The 17,862-nt window shown below is 44.6% G+C and overlaps 1 protein-coding gene across 5 annotated transcripts in view; it reads right to left on the reverse strand.

The window, feature by feature from the left end:
• Positions 1–200: 200 nt before the first annotated feature.
• The window catches only part of GPATCH8 (G-patch domain containing 8), a 116,371-nt gene continuing 98,709 nt past the window's right edge, over positions 201–17,862 (reverse strand). For all 5 annotated transcript variants that reach the window (XM_010353981.2, XM_030922882.1, XM_030922885.1 and 2 more), the window contains 2 exons: positions 11,025–11,155; positions 201–6,438 (listed from right to left, as the gene is read on the reverse strand). In XM_010353981.2, the coding sequence (XP_010352283.1) occupies positions 2,553–6,438; positions 11,025–11,155 (4,017 nt within the window). In that variant the 3' untranslated portion in view covers positions 201–2,552. The remainder of the gene's footprint in view (positions 6,439–11,024; positions 11,156–17,862) is intronic.

Here is a 17,862-nt window from a genome sequence, read left to right on the forward strand (position 1 = left end):
AACTACTATGACCTCCTCCCACACCATCATCTTTCCTCTCTTTGCATAGCCTGAGCTTTCAGAAGCACAACTGCAAACATCTCATACTGGTTCACAGGAATCTATTCCTTGGTCACTTCAAACAAGATATTATTTATAACCCACACCTGCAACCCTACCCAACTTTGAGTGGATAGGGCAAAAATTACGACAGACTCTGCTAAGTTTCCACAAATCATTGGTTTATTAGAAAGTTCCTTTCCCTCATTTTACAGCATATATATCTCTATCATATGTGATAAAGTTAAATACAATCTGTTATGCTTGTAAGTAAGGATAGGTTATTTTGTTTTGTTTTTGAGTTTTAAAATCACTATTCTGGAAGTTAAAGAAAATGCCCCGAGGAAGGCAAAGAGGCAGCCAGAGTATGGCTCAATCTACAAGCTAATGGGAAGCAGCACAAAAATGTTAATACTGTATTATTTATTTACATGGGCTGAAAGCAAAGAAAAATGAGTCCCTTCACTTACACAGATGATTTCGTTTTTCCAGTGCTAGTTATACAAGAAGTGATGCTTCTGAATCAGACAAGGAGTACTGAACAGGTAGGAGGGTGGGTGGGCAGTCAAGAGTGTGCTTGCCTGCCACTTTCTTTTCATAAATTTAACACTTTACTGAGAATTTGAGAAGGCAGGAACACAGAGCCCTGGTCCAGGTAAGTATGGTTTTTCTTGTCAAGTGACCAACCAACCAATTCTAGCCACAGGAAGTAGTTAGGAAAATGCCAAAGAGGGAATTGTTAACCTCATCAAAGGAGATGGGACCTGCAATACAATCCCCTTTGGGTCAGTGTGTTAATTGGGGCTGAGAGCCTGGGTGAAAGGCAAGAAGAGGGGCAAAAGAGGCTGAGGTGGTAATTCCTCTAGTCAGTGTCATAGGAGAAAAGAAACAAGGAACGTTTACTGTTTAAACTGAGCTGGGCAGAGGGCATGGAAACTATGAAGCAAAATAATCTGAAATATCTGTAAGTGTGCTCACCTCCCAACAAAAGGAAGAAGACTGTCCCAACTCATCCTCCAGCCTACTTCTACTTCAGTTTCTACCAACCCAAAAGGCACATTAAAAAAAAAAAAAAAAAAAAAAAATTGTCAGAGGGGGCTAAGTACTAGGAAGGCAAATGGACTGACTGCCTTGAACAAGGTACCCAGGGAAACCCAGGAATCCCCCCCAGACAATCACCAAATCTCACTGCTTCCAGACAATAAAGCTGCTGAGTCCCCTCCTTCTCCTCTGTGGGGTCCACCTGTTTCTCCGTGAAAAACAGCAAAAGTACATGAGGGAGACTGTTAAAGATGAGTATCCCTCAGAAGCCCCCGGCTGACTGCTGCCCATTAGCTCAAAAATCCCAGTACTGGGGGCACTACTTACTGCAAATTACTTAACAATTTGTCCCAGCAAAAAATGTTTTAACATTTTATAGTTCATAACTTCAAAAAATACATAAGCTTGGTAAAATATACATGCTTAGTCAGTTTTGCATCTAGCAGAAAACAAATATTTTATTTTTTGTTTTATAACCTTTAAAGTTTCTTAATTCAACTAGGGCAAACATATTTACACAAAGCCACCAGAACGAGGATCACTTAAAGAGCTGGATGTAAAAAATATTATTGCAGTATACTACAAATATGGAACCTTTTTTATATGAGCTACAAAAAGCAGCATTTACGTTTATAGAGTTCAGTGCAATTTTTTACATTAAAAAAATCCTATAAATTAAGAAGGAAACATCAACACAACAGAAGAAAGTATACCCTTCACTTCAGACACATGAGCTCCTCTCTGGGAAAGCACATGAGCAACTCTTATGTTCCACACAGCTTTTATTCATGATAGGATCTTCTTTTCTGGGATATGGAGATGCCTCTTCTGGGATGAGCGACACCAGGATAACAGTGCCAAATGTGGGCTCCGTTGATGTGGGAACTGGATGGAATTGCAGCCTGAGTTATATCAGGTTCCAGGTGAGACTCTTTCCACCTCACCTGGGATAACATAATGTCACCAAGGATGGTCAAAGACACTACCCCAAAGTGGTGGCACTTCCACCACTAGAACAGCTTGGCCCTTCCTGTGGCGCTGAGAAGGCAAGACCAGATGGGCCCACAGCAAGCGCTTTGGTGACAATCCACTGGCCAGAGAGGAGGAAAATATTTTAAAATTTATAGAAAGGAAGAGCAGAGGAAAAAGCAGAGGGAGGAGGGGATTATCTAAACTTGACAGTTTGGAGATGTTGCTGCAGATGGGGTGGGTAGCACTTACTGGTGTTCCCTAGCTTAGAAACACAGGAGAGGGAGGAACAAATTGAGAGGAGGACAGGAAAAAGAAATCCCTGATAGTAAACTGAAAGCAAACTTCAAATCTAAACCCACCCGTGAGCCAAAACTCAATTCTTTGGCTGTCAGACACTGCCCATCCCAGCTTCTACTTGCTGGTATTAATAGCTCAACCAGCCCCAAGGGAACATTTATGGGTCTCCTCCCCTGGTCCTACCTAGGATCCCATCCCCCAACTCATGTGCCATGGCTGGGAGGATGTTGCAGGTCCTGACCTGAGAAGATGGGGTGAAGTAGTGGGTGAAGGTGGAGGGCAGTGGCAGCTGCTGCAGCAGGCCGTGGGGCAAGCAGGGTGGGGTAGAGGGCAGCATGTGGGACAGGATGAAAGGTGAAAGGCCCAGGATGGATGGCTGAGGCGGGAATGATGTGGATGGGATGGCTAGCAAGAAAGGTGGCAGGGTGGCCAGGGATGATTGAGTGAGTGAGGTGGGACAAGGAAATGGGGGTCAGATGGGGCTGGGGAATATGATGCACTTGGGCAAGTGGTTGGGGATGGGGGTGGGGGTGAATGCCAATGGCGGCGGCAGCTGCGGCAGCATGATGTTGTAGGATGGCATGCTGAACAGTTGTGATGGAGGTGGCAGAGGCTGTAGCTGGCTGCTGAATGTGGATGGGTTGCAGGGCTGGTGTAGCTGGGGCCAGGGCAGCTGAGGCTGGAAAGGCCTTTACTTGCTTGGCCAGAAGCTGCTGCTGGATGTGTTGCTGAGCAGCCTGTTGGAGCTTGCTGTACTTCTCCATCTCCTCAGGGGTGAAGGTGATGGGCTGGCTCTCTAGGGGGGCCAATGAAGCATCCTCAGCCCCATCTGTTGACTCAATACTAGGATCCCCACTGGGAGGCGCATAACTGGGGAAATGCTCAAGGTCTGGTGCTATAGGCAGCAAGCTGGATTCCACAGGGCCTGGTTGACTGCTGCTATCCAGGGACTCCAGGGTGTCCCCATCACTGGGGTCGGGGAGGTAGTTATGGGAGATGGTTGGGTCCCCAGGGTAGCAGTCAGAGTGTGCTGGGGTGCCTAGTGGAGCCACAGGGTGATCAGCAGTAGCTTCTTCAGACTTTGGCTCTTCTGGGGGTGGGTCTAATAAGGGGCCAGTTGTTTCCTCTGAAGGGAACTGATGCCCAAATAGGGCATCACTACTCCCTGAGGGCCCCTCTTCTGTCTCTGACTGTTCTTGCTCTTCCCCCCTTTCCAAGCCAGACTCTTCACATTTCTTATTGGGCTTTCGGGTAGCTGGGAGCTTCCCTATCAGTGGAAGGACAGGCTTATTGCCAAGAGATGGGGGGAGCTTGGGCCCAAAGTAACCTTGTGGGGGGTCCTTGAGCTTGGGCCCAGCTTTATTAGGGGTGGCCTGCACCTCCTCACTCACACTAGGTTTCCTCTCCACTTTCCTTGACTGGATCTTCTCCAGTAGCAGTTTAGCAGTAACAGAGTTCTTGTCTTCAGGACTGCAGTCACTTTCTGACCCTCTTCCTGTGCCAATGTTGCTGTTCTGGGAAAGTGGACCTGTTGCTTTACTGTCATCTCCTCTGCCATCATCTTTCTTCCCAGGACCTTCTCCCCGGCCTGATCGGAAATAGTGGGGGGACTGGGAGCGGTAGATCTTAGAACGAATGAAGTCCCGACGCCCAGAATGCCTCTCCTCAGGGCTCTCATGACCCCATGATCCCTTCCTGGAGCCTGATCTCTGGGAAGGGCTCCTGGTGCTGCGACTGCGGTCCCGGCTATAGCTCCGGCTCCGTTGCCAGCTGTGGGCTGTGGTGCTACGGCTTCTCCGCTTGCTCCGACTACGACTACAACTGCTGCTTCGGCTGCGGCCCCGGGATCTTGAGCGCTCTCTGGTATGACTCCGAGATCGGCTTCGGGACTGGCTGCAACTGAGGCTATAGTCATCATCAGAAGATGAGTATTTGTGCCGTTTTGATCGGTGTTTGGAGCTGGCATAGTCTGAGTCATCCGAGTCGTGGGAGCGCTTGGAGTGCCTTCGTGATCTGTCGCTGTAGTCACTGTAGCTGTCATCAGAGTAACTGTGCTGTCTACTATAGCAGCTCTGGTCTGAAGAGGCATCTGAGCTACTTGAGTAAGAACGCCGGGAAGAACGATGTGAGGAATGGCGCCGGCCAGACCTTGAGCGGCTGCGGGAATGCTCACTGCCTGAATCTTCCTCTTCTTCTTCCTCACTGTACTGGGATGGAGACTTCTGGTGCAGTCGGTGTGAGGAAGCATCATCACTATCCTCATCTCCACTACTGGGTTGGCTCCGATGGCTAGACCGGCTGCTCCGTTTGGTGCCTGCTCTTCGCTGGCAGGATGAAGGTGGAAGTTCACCTTTGTGTTTCCTCCCACTATGGTCTTGGGAGCTGCTACCACCCCCACCTTCCTCCTTTTTGCCACTGCTCCCCTCTTCAGCTGGGAGGGATCTCCGCTGGGAATCATCTTGAGCTCGCCGCCGCCTTCTTGGAGGTGCAGGACTGCCACTCCCAGGGGGTTCTGGTTTGGGTCCTCGTTCAGAATCTGCTGGGGCTGATGACTTATTCTTCTTTCGTTTTCGTTTCTTGCGCTTCTTAGACTTCTCCCCCAACTCTGCCTTAGAGCTTTTCTCTTCTGTGTCACCCTTGTGTTTACGTTTGTGTTTGCTGGATTTTTTGTGCTTCTTTTTCTTTTTGTGCCGGTGGGACTTCCCAGATCGTTCTTTCTTGCTGGGAAGGCTTCTCCCTGTGTCTTCCGTCTCAGACCCATGGCTACCCCCAGGCTCCTGCTTGTTCAGGCTACTACAGGCAGACCCTGAAGCAGGTGCGTCCATTCTGCCTCCTGAGGAACGTACTATTTTCTCTCCGCCCACTTCCTTGTTTTTATTTGGCTCACCAGGATCTAGGCCTTGGAGATGGTCCTTTGAGGAGCTTCCTATATCCTTTGGTTTTTCTGTCCCTTTAGTTCTGGCATCTTTGTTCCTTGAAAGTTTAAAGTCAAAATATAAAGGGTTACAACTGTATGAAATGGAGGGTTCTGCCTTGGTGAAAATTAATAGTTCTGATGGCCACTGGAGGGCAGTGCTTTCATCTTTGCTCAAAACTGGGAAGAAGGGACCAGTAGGATGTTTGGGTCCTTCTTGGCTTTCTTTCTCTGCTGGGGTGGCCAGAGAAGTTTCTTTAGAAGAGTTGGACTCACACATTTGGGTCTCTGAAACCTGCTGACTATGACTCTCTAAACTCTCATCACTTACATCCCCTCCTAAGGCCTTCTTTGCCTCAGCTTTGCTTCCTGGTTCTGAGGGCTCGGTCATGCTGGTTTCCTCGGGCTGCTCAGAGACTTCACTAAGTGTCTTTTCTGCTCCTTGGCTTGCTGCCGCCTTGATGCAGCTTCTAGGCTTGGGAGAACTGCCTTTTTTACTCTCTGGGGCATTCTTTGGGTGTGTACTATTATCACCTTCCATTTGTTCACTGGCTCTCATAAAAAGTAGGAAGGGAAAATTAGGTTTTACTTTGCAGTGTGCTGGGGGGATGTAGTGGTAATATTCCGGCTCTGTAGCCCCAGCTCCTTCTTCTCGCTTCATCCTTTTTAATTTGGATAATGTTGAGGCAAGGGACCCTCCATCCTGAGGGTCTTCATCTTCTTTTTTACCATCAAGATTACTGCTCCCATCAGAGTCTCCTACCTTCTGCAGTCCTTGGTCAGAACTCTTCTCATCAGGTTTTGTTCCATCTTCAGAGGTCCCTTCCTCCGCGTGGTCCTTGAAAACTGATGCTATTGATTCGAGTTTGACAGGAGCCTTCTTGGCAAAAGAAAATGACACTCCCAATTTTTGCAATGGGGTCCCCAGATTATTCTTAATGCCAAAGCTGATGCCTTGGGAGGCTAACCCAGGAGCCTGGGCCAGTCCAGTGGTATTAGTGATTTGTACTGCAGTGAAAGGGCCTCCTTTATCTGTGGAAAATTCAGATCCCAGGCCACAAGAAGCAGTGGCACTTGTGCCACTATTTGTAGCTGATTCATCTTTATCATCTTCTCCACCTTCTTCATCTACAGCCACTGTGGTTGGTTTGAACATGGGACCACTTCCAGGTGCACTACATGACGTTTTAGAAAAATAAAAAGCAAAGAAAAAGCAGGTTTAGGAGTACATTCCATAAACCTTATAAAATACTAATCTCATATCCTATCATTCATTATAGGTAGGTCTCAAAGACGGTAAGTGGTGGTCATAAAACGTGACTTTCTCAGAGGTTAGGCAAAGACTCATTCTGTTAACCTGCCAAATTCCCAGGGCCAGCCAGTTATTACTGTTTTTTCTTAAGCTGTCTAAAGTATAAAAAGCTGGGTGTGGTGGCTCACGCCTGTAATCCCAGCACTTTGGGAGGCCAAGGCGGACAGATTGCTTGAGGTCAGGAGCTCATAACCAGCCTGGCCAACATGGTGAAACCCTGTCTCTACTAAAAATACAAAAATTAGCTGGGCATGGTAGCACCTGTAATTCCAGCTACTTTGGGAGGCTGAGGCAGGAGAATCACTCTAACCTGGGAGATGAAGGTTGCAGTGAGCCGAGGTCACGCCACTGCACTCCGGCCTGGGTGACAGAGCAAGACTCCCTCTCAAAAAAAATGAAATAAAAAATAAAGTACAGGCCGGGTGCGGTGGCTCATGTCTGTAATTCTAGCACTTAGGGGGGCCAAGGCGGACAGATTGAGGTCAGGAGTTCGCAACCAGCCTGACCAACATGGTGAAACCCCGTCTCTACTAAAAATACAAAAATTAGCTGGGCTTGGTGGCGCACGCCTGTAATCCCAGCTACTCAGGAGGCTGAGGCAGGAGAATCTCTTGCACCTGGGAGGCAGAGGTTGCAGTGAGCTGAGATCATGCCACTGCACTCCAGCCTGGGTGACAGAGTGAGACTTTTTTTTTTAAAAAAAAAAGTACAAAAAGTAAGACTTATGTCACGACTGAAGTAGCGCATTGTTACTATATTTCAGATCTCATTTCTTATTTTATTCTATCCATTAGTATGTTACCTAATGTATGGCTGTACATGTATTCACATCGGTTTTATTTCATTCTATTAAAGAAAAACTCTTGCTGGGCAAGGGTGGCTCACATCTGTAATCTCAGTGATTCAAAAGGCTGAGGTGGCAGGATTGCTTGAGGCCAGGATATCAAGACCAGTCTGGGCAACATAGCGAGACCCCACCTCTAAAAAAAGAAAAAAAATTAAAATTTCCCCATGCCTTCAAATTTCATTTTTTTTTTTTTTTTTTTTTTTTTTTTTTTTGAGACGGAGTCTGGCTCTGTCTCCCAGGCTGGAGTGCAGTGGCCGGATCTCAGCTCACTGCAAGCTCCGCCTCCCGGGTTCACGCCATTCTCCTGCCTCAGCCTCCAGAGTAGCTGGGACTACAGGCGCCCGCCACCTCGCCCGGCTAGTTTTTTGTATCTTTTAGTAGAGACGGGGTTTCACCGTATTAGCCAGGGTGGTCTCGATCTCCTGAACTTGTGATCCGCCCGTCTCGGCCTCCCAAAGTGCTGGGATTACAGGCTTGAGCCACCGTGCCCGGCCTCAAATTTCATTTTTTAAAAATGTGCGTATTCTGAGTTAAACACAGAAACTTCCACTGTGCTACTTATGGCAATCTGTGGTATGTCTGTCATATAAACTAAAAAGTCCATGCCTATCTCCTGGGTACTATAACAAGCATTTGCTTTGGTTTTGTGGCAGTTTCTGGGCACTCAGTACTACGGTCATAATGTTACCTGAGCACTTTCATCTTTGACAAAAGGAATATCAAGGAGCCTCAATAGTTTTAAACTGATGATCTTGCCTGAAAGTTTTATTTTTTTGAGGTGGGGTCTGTGTTGCCCAGGCTGGAGTGAAGTGGCATGATCATAGCTCACTGCAGTCTCAAACTTCTGGCTCAATCCTCCCACCTCAGCCTCCTGAGTAGCTATGACTACAGGTGCACATCACTATGCTGGCTAATTTTATTTATTTATTTGAGACAGTGTCACTCTGTTGCCCAGGCTGGAGTGCAGTGGTGCGAACTCGGCTCACTGCAACCTCCACCTCCCGGGTTCAAGTGATTCTCCTCCCTCAGCCTCCCAAGTAGCTGCGACTACAGGCAAGCACCACCACAGCCAGCTAATTTTTATATTTTTAGTAGAGACGGGCTTCATCACGTTGGCCAGGATGGTCTTGATCTCTTGGCCTCATGATCTACCCACCTCGACCTCCAAAGTGCTGGGATTACAGGCGTAAGCCACTGCGCTCAGCCCATGCTGGCAGATTTAAAAAAACAATTTGTAGAGACAGAGTCTTGCTATGTTGACCACATTGGACTTGAGCACCTGGCTTCAAGTGATCCTCCGGCCTCTGCCTCACAAAGTACTGGGATTACAGATGTGAGCCACCGTGCATCTGGCCTGCAATTTTTATAGTGTGTACACTATACAGTGTACACTATATCCTTAAATTCCAAATCAAGAACTAAACAGAATCAGATACCTATTTGTACGATGTCCTTGTTATCCAAACCCTAGCTAATAGCTATCCTCAACTCAGGGACAAGTATATTCAGACAATGTGTAATCTCTTTTTTTTTTTTCTCTCTCCCAAGCCGGAGTTTCACTCTTGTTGCGCAGGCTGGAGTGCAATGGTGCAATCTTGGCTCACTGCAACCTCTGCCTCCCGGGTTCAGGCGATTCTCCTGCCTCAGCCTCCTTAGTAGCTGGGATTACAGGCATGCGCCACCATGCCCAGCTAATTTTTGTATTTTTAGTAGAGACAGAGTTTCACCATGTAGGTCAGGCTGGTCTCAAGCTCCTGACCTCAGGTGATCCACCTACCCCAGCCTCCCAAAGTGCTGGGATTACAGGTGTGAGACACCGTGCCCTGCCAATGTGTAATCTCTTGCTATCTAAACTGTTGCTACTGGGAAATGAGAACTCAACAGATTTGGAGAGCAAGAAATACTTACACTGTGTTATGAAACCTACTCCACAGCAAACAAATAAAAAACGACCCCCTGGGCCAAACTGAATAAAAAGGGGATTCTGTTTTTTTGAGACAGGGTCTTGCTCTATCACCCAGGCTGGAGTGCAGTGGTGCGATCACAGCTCACTGCAGCCTTGATCTCCCAGGCTCAAGCGATTCTTCCACCTCAGGCTTCTGAGTAGCTGGGACTACAGGCATGTGCCACCATGCCCAGCTAATTTTTAAGATTTTTTTTTTTTTTTTTTTTTTTTTAGAGACAGGGTCTTCCTATGTTGCCCTGGCTGGTCTCGAGCTCCTGGGTTCAAGTGATCCTCTTGCTTTGGCCTCCCAAAGTGCTGGGATTACAGGTGTGAATCACTATGCCCAGCATGTGCTTTTTAATATAAATGTTGGAAAATGGGAATAATTGTAATAGCGTCATCATTTATTGATTTCTTGAGCATCTTTGATGTGCCTAGGCATCCCTTCAAGCATTTCCAAGGTAATAACTCAATCATTTCTCATAACAACTCTAAGTTGTTCTTATCTCTATCTTACAGATAAGGAAACTGAGGCATAGAGTTTAGATATAATTTCATTACATCACATAAATAGTAAGAAAAATATGGCCTCAAAAATACACATACTTAATCAGTATATTATACTACAAGTATATAGATATGCTTTTAGTTTGAAAGAAGGATGTATTAAACATTTTAAGGAAATGGAGGACATTATATTAAGTAAAATAACCCAGACACAGAAAATTATACACTGCAGGTTGTCACTCATATGTGGAAGCTAAAAAAAAAAGGTGATCTCATAGAAGTAAAAAGTAGAACAGAGATGGATATGGTAATTACCCTGATCTGATCACTATACATTATATGTGTTGAAACATTACATATATGTTGAAACATTACTAGGCAACCCATGAATATGTACAATTATTATTTGTCAATTAATAAAAACTAAAGGTTTAGAATTTTTTTTTTGAGATGGAGTTTCACTCGTGTTGCCCAGGCTGGAGTGCAATGGCACGATCTTGGCTCGGCGCAACCTCTGCCTCCCAGGTTCAAGCCATTCTCCTGCCTCAGCCTCCCTAGTAGCGAGGATTACAGGCATGTGCCACCATGCCTGGCTAATTTTGTATTTTTAGTAGAGACAGGGTTTCTCCACGTTGGTCAGGCTGGTCTTGAACTCCCAACCTCAGGTGATCCGCCCGCCTCAGTCTCCGAAAGTGCTGGGATTATAGGTGTGAGCCACCGCGCCTGGCCACTTTTTTTTTTATTTTTTTTTTGAGATGGAGTCTCGCTCTGTCACCCAGGCTGGAGTCCAGTGGTGCAATCTTGGCTCACTGCAAGCTCCGCCTCCCGGGTTCATGCCATTCTCCTGCCTCAGCCTCCAGAGTAGCTGGGACTACAGGCGCCCGCCACCATGCCCGGCTAATTTTTTGTATTTTTAGTAGAGATGGGGTTTCACTGTGTTAGCCAGGATGGTCTCAATCTCCTGACCTTGTGATCTGCCTGCCTCAGTCTCCCAAAGTGCTGAGATTACAGGGGTGAGCCACTGCGCCTGGCCCAAGGTTTATAATTCTTAAATCTTAATTTAAATTTTAAATTATAATCTGAAATCTATAATTTAAAACTTTAAGGATTATAATTATCTGTAGAACCCTCTGATAAAAAATATCCTCACCATTCAGCTTGTTTTCTTTGCTCTGCCAACTCATGGAGACGCCGAAGGGCTTTTTCCTGTTTTTTCTCATCCTTGCGGGATCTTGAAGAGACATTTCGAGCAAACTCTCTCTGCTTGAGATCTTTTAATCTCTGGGTTAAAAGAAAGAAAGATACAGAGGGTGGATGATTTACAGTAACTTGAGAATCAGAAAGCAAAGCCTTTAGGACATGACCCTCAACCAACAGTCATAGTATTAGTGTAGAACACATTATCATATTCTCTTATGGTAATTGAAAACACAATGGCTGATTACTTTGGGTATAGCACTTGCAGTATCTGCATTTCTAATTAGGACAGCATATCATTTGCTTTATTAGGCAAAATAAAATGATCTCAAATGCAACAAGCAAATTTTAGAACACTGGGAGGAAAGAAAGGGACCTGCTCCTCCAGGATGCAAAACTAGACAAACAGAACATGAGATAAATTGTAATAACACAGGCCAAAGAGAACAGAACGGGGTTAGGCTAGTACAGAAAGTTACCCAGGTGAAAGATCTTGAAAAGCAATGTACAGCTTACATGGGGGGTTATTTGAATTAGAACAAATAGAAAGCATACTTTTATTTCACCATAAAAAGGTGTCATTTTTTTTTTCAGCATGAATAGAGGTTTCCCGTAACTATTAAATAAACCCAAGAGAGGTCTTCCAGCGCTAGCATGTTTACAGCTCACCAGTCTGACCACTTTTATCTGGTCAGCCTGCTGAAAGTAGTATGTGAGGCTTTGCATTCCTTCATGGTCCCTGAGAGGAATATCTAGGGGATGAGGAGGGAGAGCTGAGATAAGTCAAAGATTTTATTACTTAAAATCCAGATAACAGAATGGGTCTTTTATTTTCAAAAGCTACTGTATAATTTTCCTTAAAATAAAACAAATACAACCAAAAAAGAACAGTGTTATGACACACTGGTGACAGAACCCAGACATATCTATCTGCAATGAAGACAGAAATAAAATTATTCTCAAGACGTTAGATAATAACAAGACACAAACAAAACAAAATATATACATTAGCCTATGCTTTTACAACAGCATTGGGAAAAGGAATTTGACCCAGTATAAAGTGGACATTGCTTTGTGGAAAGGCATGATGTTCAACAGACAGAGGAATTTTCTTACCTAGTATTTATGAAATGTGTTTTGAATCTTTTTAAATTGGGAGGGGGGAAGGGTAAAAAGACACACACAAAAAAAGATATACAGCTAAAGACACTAGTAGAAAAACTCACTCTTGTGATCTGGGCTCCCAAATTAGAAGGATTTGCTTTCAATACATCAGCTGAAAATGTCACATCACAAAGAAAAAAAAAGTAAAAAATAAAACAAGAGTGGAAGAGAAAAAAAAAATAAAGCAAGCATTACTACACAAGCTCTCTTAGATGAATCTGTAAACTATTATACTGAACAATCAGGGACAAAGCCATCAACTCTAAAAGGGCTGGGGAGAAGGGAAGCACCTGTACAACATATATATGTGTACATACACACAGACTGACACAGTAATCCCACCTAGAAAAATGGAACTACCTGTATTTCTTCCAGAAAAATGGTTCCAGAACTTTGGAAAAGACCATTGTGGTACAAAAAGCAGTCCTGTTTCCATTAGCCCTTATTTTGGGGGAAGTTCAAGTAATGAATAGCTGGCAAAACTATTATTGCCCATAAGATTTTTTTTTTTTTTTTTTTTTTTGAGACGGAGTCTCACTCTGTTGTCCAGGCTGGAGTGCAGTGGTGCGATCTTGGCTCACTGTAGCCTCCGCCTCCCAGGTTCACGCGATTCTCATGCCTCAGACTCCCAAGTAGCTGGGATTACAGGCATGCACACCTATGCTTGGCTAATTTTTGTATTTTTAGTAGAGACGAGGTTTCACCATGTTGGCCAGGGTGGTCTTGAACTCCTGGTCTCAAGTGAACTACCTGCCTCGGCCTCCCAAAGTGCTGGGATTAAAGGCATGAGCAACCACACCCAGCCCACAATTAAGATTTTTATAAAACTACTTCAAGATAAAGGATCAACTATTTTAAATAAACATGAATTCTAATTTCCTCCTCCTGAGGGGAATGGGGCAAAGAAAAGGCTTATCAGGCCTATTATATGATTACCTTTGGCCACAAACCTAGCTTTTCTTCCCCAAACACGTAACAGGCTCTCTAACCAAGATTTATATAGAATATAATGTTCTTCTCATATCTGCCGTTTTCTCTTTTTTTTTTGAGGCGGAGTTTTAATGTTGCCCAGGCTGGAGTGCAGTGGTGTGATCTTGGCTCACTGCAACCTCTGCCTCCTGGGTCCAAGCAATTCTCCTGCCTTAGCCTCCCGAATAGCTGGGACTACAGGTGCCTGTCACCACGCTCGGCTGAGTAGAGATGGGGTTTCCCCTTGTTGACCAGGCTGGTCTTCAATTCCTGACCTCAGGTGATCTGCCCGCCTCACCTTCCCAAAATGATGGCATTACAGGCATAAGCCACTGCACCCGGCCTGCCATCTCTCTAGCCACCTGCTAAGACTGGAAAATTTCCCCATGCCATTTCCTCCCCTCTTACAAATATTTCATTACTTTTAGGAAGCATTTTTCAAACTACAAGACACTGTCCAAAAGAACAATCATTTAATCAAAGTATGGAGTCCCCAGGCTGAGTCAAGATTAGGCTTTCCATTCAGCAGCCACTTTGTACAACCTTGAAGTTGAAGGAACAGGACCATGTCCACATCATGCTGAAGACATCCTATCTCAAGTTCCTACCACAGGAACAAGGTTGGAGGCAGAGACGGAAGAAGATGGGATGATGCAATAAAACGAATCTAAACTGCAGGCTCCCTCTGGGCAAACCTATCCTAAGAATACCCTACAAAGCTTAGGAAAGGCTCCTAATATCACATTTACAAACTTTACAGTCAAGTCTGCAGTCTCAAAAGCAGAATTGAGAACCCCAGAATTCTAACCCCAACCTTAAGAAACAGGACTCAGCAAACCCTATCAAACTGAGTATGTATACTTGTGGTTTCTCTCAGACGAGGAAAATCTGGCAACTTTTTTTTTTTTTTTTTTTTAAAAGAGACAAGGTCTCACTTTGTTGCCCAGGTGGGAGTGCTGGGGCTCTTCACATGTGTGATTCCACTACTGATCAGCATGGGAGTTTTAACCTGCTCTGTTTCTGACCTGAACCGGTTCACTTCTCCTTAGGAAGCTTCGCTGGTCCCCCGCTCCTGGGAGTTCATCACATGATGCCTAACTTAGTGCAGACACCCAAGGAGCACAGCGCACTACAGCTCAGAACTCCCGGGCTCAAGTGATTCCCCCAGCCTCAGCCTCCCAAGAAGCCAGGACTATAGATAGGCATGCACCACTACGCCCAGCCAAGACATGAGTTATAATGTTCATATTTTCCTTTACCTAGAAGGAATGCCTAACTCCAAGTGTCTCCTGTCTACTCAAGGTCAAACTAAATTCTTTTTTTTTTTTTTTTTTTTTTTTTTGAGACGGAGTCTTGCTCTGTCGCCCAGGCTGGAGTGCAGTGGCCGGATCTCAGCTCACTGCAAGCTCCGCCTCCCGGGTTCACGCCATTCTCCTGCCTCAGCCTCAGGAGTAGCTGGGACTACAGGGGCCCGCTACCTCGCCCAGCTAGTTTTTTGTATTTTTAGTAGAGATGGGGTTTTACCGTGTTAGCCAGGATGGTCTTGATCTCCTGACCCCGTGATCCGCCCGCCTTGGCCTCCCAAAGTGCTGGGATTACAGGCTTGAGCCACCGTGCCCGGCCGGTCAAACTAAATTCTTATAGTCTCCACTGATCCTTCAAAAGAGGAGACTGTTCTTTCTGAACTGTCCCTAGTGGTGCTTTGTCATATCGCTCACCTAGCAGCTATTGTATTTTGTTCTTTGTAAATTGTATTTGTATTTTGTAAATTGCCTATTTTATTCCAAAAGGCTACCAATGTCTGGCTCATTTGTCACGGAATACCCACGTGAAATTCTGTGAAGTGTACCTATACTTTTCTCTTAAATTCTAAAGAGGAACACAACTTTAGATAATTTCTTCAGGTGAGAATAGAGCAACATGCCTGCCTATGAGAGAAGAGGCAGAGCTCACAAGACCAAACACTGCAGATATGTCATCAATCTCTTGTCAAAGTCTGAGCAAATTCCATACCATACACAAAAATTCAAGTTAGACTCCAAACTGGGACATTCTAATTTAAATGGATTTGATTATCCATTTAAGCTGACTCAAAAGCTATGAGATGTCCTTATCTCTGAAAATTATACAATATGCTTTCTGAAGAGCTGCTAATAAATTAGCTTATTTTATCGAACTACTAATGGTATTAACAAAAATTTAAGCCACATAACACATTTTTAGTTGGGAAATATCTTAATTCAAGAAAAGGAGACTGAACCCCACTGGAAATGAAAAGATATGAAGATCCTGTTTTCCTGAAAAATCAATAGCATCTTTCCAAAATAGTATACATTTGTAGCACAGTACAGAATGGAAGGAACATTTCCCACAGATCCTTAATCACATGGTGGCTGGGATTTCCATTACACTTGGCAGAAGACCAGTAGAAAGGCAAGACCCTAACAAATGATCCAGTACTTGAAGTACCCATCCACATTAACTGTGGCTCTTTGGGTTAAAGACCACTCTAAATGGAAATGACATTCCAGTTCTTAAAATACAACTTAAACAGCATTATACTGGCAGAAATATGTTTTACTGTAGACACAAAGTATTGCTCTACTATCGCTGAAAAGATTAAGCCAAAGAAATGAGAATCAGCCACCCACTTCTCTTTAAGTGTAGATTTCAAGAGCAGAAACATTCTGCTCTCAGTGTCTATTAAAACAAGGCAACTATGGCAATTGGGCTTTGCAGATAATCCGTAAAATGGCTCTCAAGAAATATGGCTTCTTTCTACAGTGGTTAGAACTTTTAAGATAGTCATCATTCTGTCAATAGTGAAGAGCAACAGTGTTCCTGCTCAATTGTGATTGAGTTGAATAAGACACATATTTCTTCACAGTGTTCTCTAACAACAAAAGATAATACCAGGGTTTAACAAAATCTTTTTTTGTATCTTTTAGTGCTATGCTTCTCTCTTCCATCAAAATAAAATTTGACACTAGGAGTTTATATTTGATGGAGTATACTCTACTAAGAATAATTCTGATTACTATCTTTCTCAAGTATTTAAAATTGATTATCTACATTTAAAGAATAAAACCCATTTTTCTCATGTAAAGGGATTTCAGGCATCAGAAAACAGGCAGAATTTAGGGCAGAATATTTCGTATTGCCACTAAAATCCCATGTTCTACATTTACTCAGCTCTGAAGAGAAAACTTGATTTTGTCTCTTTAGGGTCTAAAGATTATCCATGGCATCTTTCCCTCACCAGACAGCAACTCTGTTCTCCCAACAGGGACTGAGGCTTAGTCTTTCTTTGTAACTAACTATGCAATGTACACATAGTTGTCTATGGCACAAAAGAGATGCTCAGTAAATATTTATCAGACTGGGTTGTGGCTCATGCCTGTACTCTCAACACTTTGGGAGGTTGAGGTAGAAGGATCCTTTGAGGACAGGAGTTCAAGACCAGTCTGGGCAACATAGCCAGACTGTCTCCATAAAAAAAAATTTTTTTTTTTTTGAGATGGAGTTTCACTCTTGTTGCCCAGGCTGGAGTACAATGGTGCAATCTCGGCTCACCGCAACCTCGCCTCCCGGGTTCAAGGGATTCTCCTGCTTTAGCCTTCCGAGTAGCTGGAATTACAAGCATGCGCCACCACGCCCGGCTAATTTTTGCATTTTTAGTAGAGGCAGGGTTTCTCCATGTTGGTCAAGGCTGGTCTCAAACTCCTGACCTCAGGTGATCTGCCCGCCTCAGCCTCCCAAAGTGCTGGGATTACAGGCACGAGCCACCGCGCCCAGGCAAAAAAATTTTTTTAATTAGCTGGGCGCAGTGGTATGTGCTTGTAGTCCCAGCTATATGGGAGGCTGAGGCCGGAGGACTGCTTGAGTTCAAGGTCACAGTGAGCTATGATTGTGCCACTGTACTCTAGCCTAGGTGACAGAGCAAGAACCTTTTTATTTTTTATTTCATTTTTTTTTTGAGACAGAGTCTCCCTCTGTTACTCAGGCTGGAGTGCAGTGGCAGAATTTTGGCTCACCACAACCTCTGTCTCCTGAGTTCAAGCGATTCTCGGGCCTCAACCTCCTGAGTAGCTAGGAGTACAGGCGCATGCCACCATGCCTGGCTAATTATTTATATTTTTAGTAGAGACAGGGTTTCACCATGTTGGCCAGATTGGTCTTGAACTCCTGACCTCAGGTGATCCACCTGCCTCGGCCTCCCAAAGTGCTGGGATTACAGGCATGAGCCACCGCACCCAGCTGAACTTGTCTTAAAACAAAACAAAACGAAACAAAATGTGTTTATCTCCAACACTATTTCTGGCTAAGTATAATCTGGCCTTCTTCAAATCTCAACCACTCCTTTTCCTCTTATGTCAATGATCCTGCATACCAAAATCACAGCCTCTTCTCCCCACTGTTTTATTTCCCCCTCCCTCTACAAAAAAACATTAATGTCTGTCTCCTCCCCTTCCTAACTGAAGTAATCATGCTGTAGTTGTTGCTTGCCCAGGTCACCCTAATTCATGTCTCAGTGTTTAATGTTTATGGATGAGATCACCCAAGAAGATATCACCAGGTGGTGGGTGAGAAAAAAGACCAGGAGAGAATATAGAATGTTTCAGTATTAAACTACCCAGCAAAGGAAGATTATAGATGAA

The sequence above is a fragment of the Rhinopithecus roxellana genome, chromosome 19 (genome assembly GCF_007565055.1).
Source record: "Rhinopithecus roxellana isolate Shanxi Qingling chromosome 19, ASM756505v1, whole genome shotgun sequence".
In the NCBI taxonomy this organism is placed as follows: Eukaryota; Metazoa; Chordata; class Mammalia; order Primates; family Cercopithecidae; genus Rhinopithecus; species Rhinopithecus roxellana.